General features: G+C 39.1%; 2 protein-coding genes across 7 annotated transcripts in view; one reads left to right on the top strand and one right to left on the bottom strand.

Moving 5' to 3' along the window:
* The window catches only part of pgm3 (phosphoglucomutase 3), a 111,584-nt gene that overhangs the window by 28,554 nt on the left and 69,731 nt on the right, over positions 1-13,299 (bottom strand). The window lies entirely within an intron of this gene.
* Positions 1-13,299, top strand: part of dop1a (DOP1 leucine zipper like protein A) — a 131,370-nt gene that overhangs the window by 100,693 nt on the left and 17,378 nt on the right. For all 6 annotated transcript variants that reach the window (XM_051924850.1, XM_051924849.1, XM_051924851.1 and 3 more), the window contains one exon: positions 1,203-1,282. In XM_051924850.1, the coding sequence (XP_051780810.1) occupies positions 1,203-1,282 (80 nt within the window). The remainder of the gene's footprint in view (positions 1-1,202; positions 1,283-13,299) is intronic.

Below are 13,299 nucleotides of genomic sequence, written 5' to 3'. Positions count from 1 at the left end.
GAACTCGCCAAACCTGTTAATCCATCGTACATCACCAGCACTGTCAGGCAGCACACTATTGGCTATCAGTACAAGGGGTGAGCATGACTATGATATAAACACGCAGTCATGTACTTTGATGTGCCCAGTGATTTTAAGTTGTTTAAATTGACATTGTCCAATGACAACAAATCTGACATACCTTGTGCCTGGAAGTGGCATCATGTGGCACCGGCTTTAGACTTTTACTGTTCCTAGAATTATGGGAATAGTTCAAAGAAAGACCTTTTTTCCCTTATTAACTATTTGGAGACAAAGGTGTTGATATTGGCATAGTCTTGCAGGCAGGTAACCTTAAGAATATTAGAAAAGGCCATATTTAATGATGGTACCTCTGAGGTAAAACAGACTGCCAGCCCTGCTTTACTTACAGCACTAGGGAGTGTCACAAAAAAAAACAAGTTGTAATGTTAAACAGGTTCTTAGTGTAAATGCAAATCATGCATTTTTGTTTTTTCAGTCATTGATTGTAGGCCGCTGTGCAGGTCACCTTGCCTTTAAACACAATGGTAAATTTATCTACTTTATGCATTACTTCATGTACTTTATGAATATTCCTAGAGCAGTTTTACAAGCATAGTTTCTTTTTTAATCTAGTACAGTCCACCATGCTTATGCAATTTTTAGAAATTTGAACTGCTTAAGGATACCAAACAGGAATACTTGATATAGATTTGACCACATCTCATTTTCCACTATTCTGCATTAAAAAGAAGAGGTGAAGACCATGCATCTGACTGGAGGAAATAAGAGCGACATGATGCAGGTGGTAAATCTCTACCCACAGTCTGTGTAAAGCTTGGATGGCTAAAGTAATGTTCCTAGTCGAAAGTGAACAGATTTTCATTAAAATGTAGCAAACTTTTGATAGGAGGAAACTAAACTTCTTCTGTTCATACTGTTACGGCACTCTTGTTAGTGGTAAAAGGCCATTATAATCATAACATCTGTTCCCTTTTTAAACAGGCCCAGATTCTGACAGATGTTTTGTAAGGTTGAAGCTGAATTAAACAATGTGTTATGTTTTTGCAATTGATATTTAAGATGTACATTGTTGGTTAGTAATATAACTACAGTATATTTATTGCCTGTATTTTACTAATGTGTTGATTGAGCTTAATTTACATTTCTTTCTGCCTCCCTCACCCTTCACTGTGTTTCAGATCTTATGCTTACAGTTGCGGAGGCTTCAAGTTTTACACCATCTGTTTATAGTGTGCACGCATTAACCTTGTTAGCTGAGGTAAGTAATGAATTCATTCTCCAACTTATCATTTTGATGCCAGAAATACATTTGTATGCTGGAATGAAAATGGTCATTTTTTTAAAATAAAAATTGGTTTGTATACAAATGTAAAAGGCACCAGCCTTATTAGTTTCAATTATAGAACTGAATGTTTCATTGCGTGTCTATTCCCTAGACATTCCTGCACCCTTTAAGGTATCAGGACTTCACTTTACAATCTGATTTCCTCTGACACTATGCTGACTGTACACCCTACCACTATTCTGATATATACAGTGGAGCAAAAAAGTATTTAGTCAGCCACCAATTGTGCAAGTTCTCCCACTTAAAAAGATGAGAGAGGCCTGTAATTCTCATCATAGGTATACCTCAACTATGAGAGACAAAATAAGAAAGAAAAAATCCAGAAAATCACATTGTCTGATTTTTGAAGAATTTATTTGCAAATTATGGTGGAAAATAAGTATTTGGTCAATAACAAAAGTTCATCTCAATACTTTGTTATATACCCTTTGTTGGCAATGACAGAGGTCAAACGTTTTCTGTAAGTCTTCACAAGGTTTTCACACACTGTTGCTGGTATTTTGGCCCATTCATCCATGCAGATCTCCTCCAGAGCAGTGGTTTTGGGGCTGTCGCTGGGCAACACGGACTTTCAACTCCCTCCAAAGATTTTCTATGGGGTTGAGATCTGGAGACTGGCTAGGCCACTCCAGGACCTTGAAATGCTTCTTACGAAGCCACTCCTTTGTTACCCGGGCGCTGTGTTTGGGATCATTGTCATGCTGAAAGACCCAGCCACGTTTCATCTTCAATGCCCTTGCTGATGGAAGGAGGTTTTAACTCAAAATCTGACGATACATGGCCCCATTCATTCTTTCCTTTACACAGATCAATCGTCCTGGTCCCTTTGCAGAAAAACAGCCCCAAAGCATGATGTTTCCACCCCCATGCTTTACAGTACGTATGGTGTTCTTTGGATGCAACTCAGCATTCTTTCCCCTTCAAACACGACGAGTAGAGTTTTTTTCATCTGACCATATGACATTCTCCCAATCCTCTTCTGGATCATCCAAATGCTCTCTAGCAAACTTCAGACGGGCCTGCACATGTACTGGCTTAAGCAGGGGGACACGTCTGGCACTGCAGGATTTGAGTCCCTGGTGGCGTAGTGTGTTACTGATGGTAGCCTTTGTTACTTTGGTCCCAGCTCTCTGCAGGTCATTCACTAGGTCCCCCCGTGTGGTTCTGTGATTTTTGCTCACCGTCATTTTGACCCCATGGGGTGAGATCTTGCGTGGAGCCCCAGATCGAGGGAGATTATCAGTGGTCTTGTATGTCTTCCATTTTCTAATAATTGCTCCCACAGTTGATTTCTTCACACCAAGCTGCTTACCTATTGCAGATTCAGTCTTCCCAGCCTGGTGCAGGTCTACAATTTTGTTTCTGGTGTCCTTTGACAGCTCTTTGGTCTCGGCCATAGTGGAGTTTGGAGTGTGACTATTTGAGGTTGTGGACAGGTGTCTTTTATATTGATAACGAGTTCAAACAGGTGCCATTAATACAGGTAACGAGTGGAGGACAGAGGAGCCTCTTACAGAAGAAGTTACAGGTCTGTGAGAGCCAGAAATCTTGCTTGTTTGTAGGTGACCAAATACTTATTTTCCACCATAATTTGCAAATAAATTCTTCAAAAATCAGACAATGTGATTTTCTGGATTTTTTTTTCTCATTTTGTCTCTCATAGTTGAGGTATACCTATGATGAAAATTACAGGCCTCTCTCATCTTTTTAAGTGGGAGAACTTGCACAATTGGTGGCTGACTAAATACTTTTTCGCCCCACTGTTTAAGCAGTGATACTTGCCAAAGCAGGAGTTACTAAGACCATGTCAGGTGCCCAAACTTTTGCTTCAGGCCCTTTTCATTTCTTTTGGTATTTTGTGAATGATGGAAATAAAATGTAATCTTGCTTAAAATATTAAAGAAGTGTATCATCTTTAACTTTACCCTTTTGGTGATTAGTTCATCTTCTGCTCACTTAACTGTTCACAGTAACAGACATTTTAAGCAAGGGTGCCCAAACATTTGCATGCCACTGTATATGCAGGATTTAAAAAAAAATCCTTAATCATGTCAAACTTAAAAGGGTGCACCCCTGGTCTGTGAGGACTTCTTTTGGGACATCAACTCGCATATAGACCCCTGATAATTCCTGGGTGATAGTTCTGGAAATGGCCATTCTTAGGGGGATATCCCTTGGGATATCAAATGACATAATTAATGACCATGTATATGTGTCCTCAAGTGGAAGACTCAAGTGGGCCTTCAATATCAACTCACTCGAATGGTACCCCTATAATGCGTAAAGACACCAATGGGGCATACTCACCGTGAGGTAGGTGGTGGTGCTGGCACTCTGGGCATGAAACACAGAAGCAGCAGACCTCCTCATATATGTCAAAGACGTAATGAAGACTTGATGATATGGCCTACTGCATTTCTAGCATTACATGGAAATCATCGTTTCACTGTTTTCAGACTGAAACTGGAGAGTATTTAATGGGTTTAGAGTAGCTTCTGTAAGGGATGATGGTCCTGGCTCTGCATCCTCCAAAAATAGAGTAAAGGTCATCACAGTATCACATTGCACAGCAGCACACTTTGTTGCCCTTTTAGCCATATAACATTCAATACACAAAGTGGGAGCTGCTTCACCTGAAAAGAAATCATTCAACAACTGACTTACTGGGGTTTCCAGATACAACCATATCTTATTGTGTCAGGATAAGTGCATATGGAGGTGGCAGGAGGATAATGACTTGCATGTGTCAAGTTTGTTGTTTGAAGAAAAGGAGTCCTTTTCTTCTTTCTTTTACCTTCTGTGTAGTCATTTTTATAGCGAGTGCAATGGCACATGACTATCTCCACCAACTCTTCCACATCCATGAATGCCTCTGAACAAGCCTAGCCAAAGGATCGGGAAATGTGTGCACAAGGTAATCACAGGCAGCAAGTTCTACTCTCACTGGTTGTTTTTGCCCAGAAATTAAAAGCTTGACTCTACATGGGCTTGTTGTTGTCATAGCACTAATCTCGACAGTTTTCAGTGTTCAGGTCAGGAATAACCCCATTTCTTGCTGGGGTTTCTTTTTTCACAATTTAGTAATCAGCTGCCAAATGTTCATCCAAATCATAGTTGGCTCTCCTGAAAGAAATGGAGCTAGTATGCCTATTCAACAGTTGGCCAGTGATGGGCTCAAAACATAGCAGACAAGCTTGCTTTTCCTCTCTATTCATAATGCTAGTGCTATGGTTCTCCTTGTGTCAGCTTCCACAAAGCTGATATGTTGTGCTGCCACCGGGGCTGTGTCAGCTGCTCTCTCATTTGTTGAACTAATTTTACCACATCTGCTTGGTCAGAAAGAGCGTCAGGGTGTTAAGACACTGTATTAACTAGGGATTTGTGAGTCTTACCAAGTCTGTTACTTACTACTAAACACACACAGATACACACATGCACTCATCCTATTTACGTAACTACGTATGAGTGATGCCCTACTGCCAGTAACTCTGCAGAATTCCTTGTCCACCCATCCCTCCCCGAGATCTGAGTCACACCATTTGACAATGAGTGATGCCCTACTGCCAGTCACTCTTTAATATCTCACATAGGATCTGATCATAAGAGTGATGCCTCAAGCCCGTCACTTATCAGAACTCCAGATAGGGACCTATTGTCACCAGCACTAACAAATGACACATCAAGGCTCAATACCTTTTTAGTTATTTACCACTTACCAACCAATGGGTTCTTCTTCTGTACTCTCAGCCTTGATAAACCTTGTGGGCAAGAAAGCAGCAATCTCCCCATATCAGGTGTCCTAATATTTACTTCAGTCACTCAAGATATAAAGGCAAAGAACAAAAATGTAAAAGCAACATGGCATTTATTAAAGTATAATAATACCAATAGGAGATAGAAAATAAGATAGATAACAAAAGTATGGATATAGTTTTAGAGAAGCTTACTGAAGACCAGCAGTGTCAAGAGTGGATGTTGTACTGGGCAGCTTTCATAGTAACCAGCGTAATGCATAACTGTACATTCCCTGACATTCACATAAAATGGTCCCTCTTTTCTCTTTCTGAGGTGTCTTAGTCTCGGACATCAATTCCTGTGTTGTTCTGCTTATTTCCTCCGGAAGAGCCATTATTTTTGTTGAAATTGCATGTGGGGGCTCCGGGACATGTGACATTACACACATTTGATTGACTAACTGTCCTTTTGATAGATGGCTGTGCTCAAATTCCCACCACTGTTGTGCATTCCCAAGTTATAAACTGACTGAAACAGCTTTTAATTCTGTAGCATTCACACTGTTTTCCATTCCCTCTACCATTAAGTTATAAGCTGACTGAAGAAGCATTAAAGTTATAAATTGCTGGTGCAATACAGGAAGAATGTATAAGTGAGAATACTTTCAATGTGAATCGCCCTTCAGTTAAATTACCCTATAGTTCATTCTGGTTCATTAGAGCAAAATTAAAACTTAATATAATCATAAGTTTTTTTTATAAAAGTCTATAGTTTCAAAATGTGAAGATTTTACACTCCAAGACAGGTGCCGAGAAGGAAGCAAATAAAAGGAAAGTTTGTGCACAAGCCCAAAAAAAGTAGTCTGGAAACCAGTCCTTTAACAACAGACGTTTGTTGGCTTTGCTCTTCCAGAGAACGAACAGGGGCCACAATGAACATCAACTTTCTATTTATACTGTACTGTATGTATATTTATACTGTATATATCTACTCTATGTATGTATATATATATATATATATAATATAATATGTATGTATGTGTATATATATATATAATATGAATATATATATATATATATATATATATATATATATATATATATATATATATAATATGTATGTATGTGTATATATATATATATAATATATATATATATATATATATATATATATAATAATATATATATAATATGAATATATATATATATATAATATGTATGTATGTGTATATATATATATATAATATGAATGTATGTGTATATATATATATATATATATATAATATGAATGTATGTATGTATGTATGTATGTATGTATGTATGTATGTATGTATGTATGTATGTATGTATGTATGTATGTATGTATATATAACCTCAGTCTTACCTAAACCCTCCTGGTCTACCCACACTTGTATAAGCTCTTCTAAGCAGAGTCACTACTTTTTTTCAGGACAATCATGCTCTGTAAGTAGAAGGATGCATTGTCCGGTTTGAAGATGTACTGTGCGTCACTTGGGTAATTACGTGCAGGGTCAAAAATGGTAATGATCTGAAGGAGGTTAGGCAGTGGAAAGAGAAGCTGAAGAGTATGGATTGTATTTTAAATGAAACCATTAATGTCATGGCAGCATAGAGAGAAAGTCAATAAGCTTGTCCAAAAGAAAATGATTGATTGTTTTGAGGAATGGAATTCAATCTGTTATTACTCAGACAGCAGAAAATGTTGTACACATTCAGGAAAACCTACCACTCGTTTCAAAGTGTGTCTATGTAGTGATATAGAGAGAATAATATCACTATCCCTCTTACTTGTCATATAAGGCAACTAAAGGAGGTTATCATCTAACCTTTCAGCACCGATACGTCCAGATGACTAAAATAGACAAGTAAGAAATGCAAGGTATGGGTGGGCACCGGCATTTTCCTACATCAAGCCGAAAGCTGGGGAACCTAGCCTAACCATAAATGGGGCAATAGTGATTTATAGTCCAAGACTTGATGCACTGTGAGGAGGCCAGCTTGGTGGCATCAAATATAAAGGAGAGGTAGTGTGTAAAGGGTGTGAAGAAAACAGTTTAAGGATTACGACTTGAAATATTAGTAGTATGATGGGAAAATTTGGGTGAAGTAGTGCTGGATACAGGTAATAGATGTGCACTGCATACAGGAGACAAAGTGTAAAAGCAAAGGTGTGAGAATATTTAGTGGGATTAGTGGCATGTGTATTTTTCTAGTGAGTGAGAAATGATGGCAGTGCTGGGGTTGGTGTAGCAAAGTGGTGAAGGTGAACAGGATTAGTGAGCATATTGTAGGTGTAAAGATGCTTTTTGGTATACTGCTGGTGACTACAGTCTTAGCATCTACTGTATATGCCCAACAGATTGGCAGACATGAGGAAAAGAAGTATACGTTTTGGGACAGTTTAATGGGTTTGATATCTGGGGTGCCACAGAACATGACTGTAATGGTTGGTGATTTCAATGGATGAGTTAGAATCAGTGCTGATGGTTAGAGCAGAATCCACAGGGGCTTTACCTTCATTGCCAGGAAAGCTGAATGTGAAAGGATTTCAGAATTTGGTTATGCAATGGAAATGGTTCTGTGCCACAACAGGTTCAAGAAGGAGGAAAACAAATTAGTGTGAAATGAATCTGGTGGTGGTGTTTGTGAAGAAAGTTCCTCAACTAAGTAACAAATGTGAAGGTGATCCCTGGAGAAGGCTGTGTATCAAACCATTGCCTGGCTGGAAGAGATCTTTTAGTCAGAGGGGTGAAGAAAAGTAAGAGGAACTATGGAAGCTGTTGGAGAATGTGATAAGTAGATTTGTTAGAATTTGGTAGCAGGAGTGAACGAAGTTTCAGAATCATCAAGTATGTTAGTCATGTTTATGTTCATAACAACAGAATTTGAGCCACTGTTTCACCCTTGCAGTGTGAACATTGAGTGCCTCAAGTGCTTGTGCTGTGAGCCGTGAGTAGCTGTACACTAACTACAGCTTGGCAAGCAGGACAGGTAAAATCACATTTAAGCAAATAATGCAGTTCTTTTGGAACTCCAAAGGGTGTCTGGTGTTTAGGTTTTTTACTATGTCATGCATTACATAAGTCAGTTTTGCTCATCTAATCAATTTATTATCTACTCTCTCTACCAGTTACTGTATATGTATGGCATATTTTTTGCTGCATAATATTTAAATAAGTTGTATTTTTGTGCAACACATTATCCATGCCGTAAGGCTCTTTATGATAGGTATACATTATATGACGTGTGCATTACTTTAATGTGTAACAACATATAGCTTAAAACCAGACAAACACTAACAGTCATTAATTGATTGATTGATTGATTAATTAATGATGGATGGATTAAAAGCCATATGAATGACCATATGTATGACCATCAGCATCAAGTGACTCCGTGAGAACCCTAACTACAAAGGGGACTATTTCATTTATGTTAGGTAGAATGCCCAGAGGGGACTGGGTGGTCTCGTGGCCTGGAACCCCTGCAGATTTTATTTTTTTTTTTGTTTTTTCTGTCCACCCTGGCCATCGGACCTTACTCCTTTTCTATGTTAACTAATGTTGCCTTATTTTAGTTTCTTATTTTGTCTTTTATTTTTCTTTTCTTCATTATGTAAAGCACTTTGAGCTACTTTTTGTATGAAAATGTGCTATATAAATAAATGTTGTTGTTGTTGTAACAGTGAAGCCAACTTTGAAACCGCTGATTTTAATAGCCACTTTATATGAGTCCAAAGATGCATCAGCACTGAGAATACAGTGAACATGTTCTTCAAATATTTGGGAAAGAAAGAATCCAGTAACTTCTGCCTATGGCCCACGTTATTAATAGCAGCCTTTCCTCAGGCGTAGTTCCTAATTTATTTAAACATGCCATAGTGCAACCATTGATCAAAAAACCATGCCTAGATCCCACTGTTCTATCCAATTTTAGACCGATTTCCAAGCTTCCATTTCTGTCCAAAATTTTGGAGAGAAGTGTGTATATTCAATTGAAAGCCTTTTTTAGATAAAAGTGATGTGCTCGAAGTGTTTCAATCTGGTTTTAAGCCGCTTCACAGTACTGAAACTGCATTACTGAAGGTTGTTAATGACATCCTTTTGGCAACAGACTCAGGGGATTATGTGATTTTAGTTCTGCTCGATTTAACAGCTGCTTTTGATACTATAGATCAGGGATGTGCAAAGTCATTCCTGGAGGGCCGCAGTGGCTGCAGGCTTTTGTTCCAACCCAATTGCTTAATAAGAAGCACTTATTGCTCTAGAAACACTTCTGCTTCATTTTAGTTATCTCCCTCGTTAAGATTTTGAACCCTTATTGCTTATTTAAGTCTTAAACAGCTGCATTCTTGGTTTTTAATTGCTCCTTATTAGCAATAAGATGCAAATGACAAAAGAAACCAGCAGTTATCCATTTTGCTTGTTACCCTTTACACCTGTGTGTATTTATCATGCACTATTTGGTTTAATTAAATACTTGGAAGGAAAGAGAAGACAAAAAAGTCAAGGACTGAGAATTACCCATCCGTTTTACACTTCAAAATATTTGGATATCTTTAGAATGGAAAAAAAATCTAGGATTTGAGAATGACTTGACATAGCAGAGTTAAAGCACTAAAACGCCATGAAATGTAATTATTGGCAAGGATTGTTTTCTAATTAAACAACTGGGTTGGAATAAAAACCCGCGGCCACTGCGGCCCTCCAGGAATGGCTTTGCACACCCCTGCTATAGATCATAGTATTTTATTATCTCGTCTGGAGCATTGTGTGGGCATTCGTGGTACTGCCTTGGCGTGGTTTAAGTCATACTTGACTCAAAGAACTTTTTCAGTGAGGCTAGATGAATTTAGATCCTCCTCTGCTTCACTATCATGTGGGGTTCCACAAGGCTCCATACTTGGTCCCCTGCTATTTTCTTTGTATCTCCTGCCTCTTGGCTCTATTCTTAGAAGGCATAAAATTGCTTTCCATTGTTATGCAGACGATACTCAGGTTTATGTACCCCTCAAACGCAAGGATGCTTACTCCATACAAACTTTGGTTATGTGCCTAGAAGAGGTGAAAGCTTGGATGGCAGTAAACTTCTTAAATTTTAATGAAAATAAGACAGAGGTTATAGTTTTTGGTCCTGGGGGCACCAGTGGGTCTATTTCTACTTCTGCTCCTGTGGATTTGGGTCCCCTTGCACAATATGGTACACCTGTCATTACAAATCTGGGTTTTAGGATAGATGAGGATTTTAGACTGGACGGTCAGATCAGCGCAGTGGTGAAATCTTGTTTTTTTCAGCTGAGACGTTTGGCGAAGATAAAAAACATTCTTTCCAAAGATCAATTTACAACAGTAATCCACGCTTTCATTACAACCCGGTTGGACTATTGTAATTCGTTGTATGTTGGTGTTAGCCAATCCACCCTGTCTCGGCTCCAGCTGGTGCAAAATGCTGCTGCACGCCTTTTAACTGGCACGCGAAAAAATGAGCACATTACACCTGTGTTATCCTCACTGCACTGGCTGCCTGTTCAGTTTAGAGTTCATTTTAAGATTCTTTTATTTGTTTTTAAGTCCTTCAATGGGCTTGCTCCGCCCTACCTCGCTGAGCTGCTGCATATGCACTCTCCTTCCCGCTCACTCAGATCAGCTGGTCAGCTGCTTCTGGATGTGCCTAGGACTCAGCGAAAGCTCAGGGGGGATAGGGCTTTTTCCGTTGTGGCTCCAAGGCTCTGGAATTCACTGCCGATCCACATTAGACAGGCCTCCTCACTGCCCATTTTTAAGTCTGCTCTTAAGACTTACCTCTTTGGTTTGGCGTTTGATCCTGTGTGAGCAGTTGATTTTACTCTGTATTAACTCTGTTTAGTTGTGTTTACTATGTTTTAATTAGTTTCATTTATTGTATTTTATTTTACTTATTTATTATTTTGTTTTTGTTTAAAATTTATTTTAGCCTATGTTCAGCACTTTGGTCAGTGGCTGTTGTATGTAAAGTGCTTTATAAATAAAGTTGATTTGACTTGACGTTTGACCAGTAATCATCCATCCATCCATTTATTTTCAAACCCGCTGAATCCGAACACAGGGTCACGGGGGTCTGCTGGAGCCAATCCCAGCCAACACAGGGCACAAGGCAGGAATCAATCCCGGGCAGGGTGCCAACCCACCGCAGACCAGTAATCATGGTGTTGGGAAAGTGGCGAGGCTTTGCATGTTGATTAGACCAGCAAATAAGAATTTAACTGTACTTTGTATATGTGAAAATGAATTTGAATTTGCATTGGAAGTGCATTCAGCAGCATTTTTATGAAATGAAGGAGAATCCTGTACAAGATGCACACAAAAATATAGGCACTGCACTGAAACATGTCCTTTGGATAAATCTGTGTCCAGCAGGGGGCAGTAGCTTCACATATGGGGAGCAGGTTCAGTGCTGGAAATGCACTTACAGTGCCATTTAAAGCCACAGCGGTGACAAAGTATCCACAGCAGCAATAGAAACGAATCACAACACAAATAACTTTTTACTTTGTTTCTATTAAAGAACCATTAAGCACATAACAGGTCCTGCCAGGAGACAGCATTGGCACACTCTTTTTTTTTCTGTTTGTTACCTGAAGTGCTTGTGCATAACCTTTCTTCCCACGTGATGCTAGGTATTATTATTTGTTTTTATTTGACATTGATTTAGGTTAAAAAAAAATTGTCAAAAAAAAAAAAAATTCTGTTTGCACCTGGGGCGGCACGGTGGCGCAGTGGGTAGCGCTGCTGCCTCGCAGTTGGAAGACCTGGAGACCTGGGTTCGCTTCCCGGGTCCTCCCTGCGTGGAGTTTGCATTTTCTCCCCGTGTCTGCGTGGGTTTCCTCCGGGTGCTCCGGTTTCCTCCCACAGTCCAAAGACATGCAGGTTAGGTGGATTGGCGATTCTAAATTGGCCCTAGTGTGTGCGTGGTGTGTGGGTGTGTTTGTGTGTGTCCTGCGGTGGGTTGGCACCCTGCCCAGGATTGGTTCCTGCCTTGTGCCCTGTGTTGGCTGGGATTGGCTCCAGCAGACCCCCGTGACCCTGTGTTCGGATTCAGCGGGTTGGAAAATGGATGGATGGATGTTTGCACCTGTGTTCAACTGCCACACTTTAATATTCTCTAGAGCAGCAACAACAACATTAAGTTGAACAAAATTTCACTGGAGGGTGTTACACATAAAAATGCATTTTTGCGAACATGATGATAGCAGCATAATAATTCTGAAGTAACAATAGTGCTAACATTTAAACAATGTGGTGGTAGCCCAGTTTTCTCTGACATTCCAAAGTTGTGTGTGTGTTTAGCTGAGTGACTTGCTTCATGTCTGCTTGTGTGCCATGGGTTGCCGCCACTGCTGCTGTCAGCACCATCCACATCACACCACCTGGTGTACTTCATAGTTTTAGAAAGTGGGCATTTATATCTGACATTTGTTTACATGTCAGCTAGAAATCGGACATTTTTATACTGTGGCAATTGAAATTTGATAGTGTTTCAGACAACACTCTTCACATATGTGGTGGGCTGTTGCAATGCTTTCCATCGCAGTGTGCCTCAGTGCAGGTGAGGCCGTACTCCAGTTAGTAGTCGCATTAACTAAAATGCTTTGTTTTCACACCTTGATGCATTTTTATAGCTGCACCATCTGCTACAAGGCACAGAGAGCATAACGTCATCATTTGAGCCTTCTTGCCTCCTCCCATCATACTTGTTTGCAAGTGTCTAGTTTGTAAAATGCAAAAAAGAAAACATAAAAAGTAACTTGGCAAGTGGATGCTCAGAATGTGGTAATACAGTTTTTTTTTTTTTTTTAATTTTTATTTTATTAATTTTCATTGTAATCATTCCATACAAACAGATCAATTTATAACCCAACAAATTTGAAGACAAATCAAACCCCACCCCTGAGAAGGAGAGCTTAGCTAAAGGAAAATTGCTTTAAGCTTTTTAATAAGGCAACATTAGACAAAAGAAGGGGAGAAGTAAATATCTATATAAATAAGAGATGGAGAAGGGAGTTAAATGCAATAATAGTTAATTCTCTTATTCTAAAATAATATTGATTAAATCCTGCCAAGTTTTGAAAAAATTTTGTACAGATCCTCTAACTGAAAATTTGATTTTTTCCAATTTCAAATAATATAAAACATCAGT

This window comes from Erpetoichthys calabaricus, chromosome 3 (assembly GCF_900747795.2).
Source record: "Erpetoichthys calabaricus chromosome 3, fErpCal1.3, whole genome shotgun sequence".
Classification (NCBI taxonomy): domain Eukaryota; kingdom Metazoa; phylum Chordata; class Cladistia; order Polypteriformes; family Polypteridae; genus Erpetoichthys; species Erpetoichthys calabaricus.
Note: the sequence above shows the minus strand (reverse complement) of the source record. Positions and strands in the feature narration are given on the sequence as shown.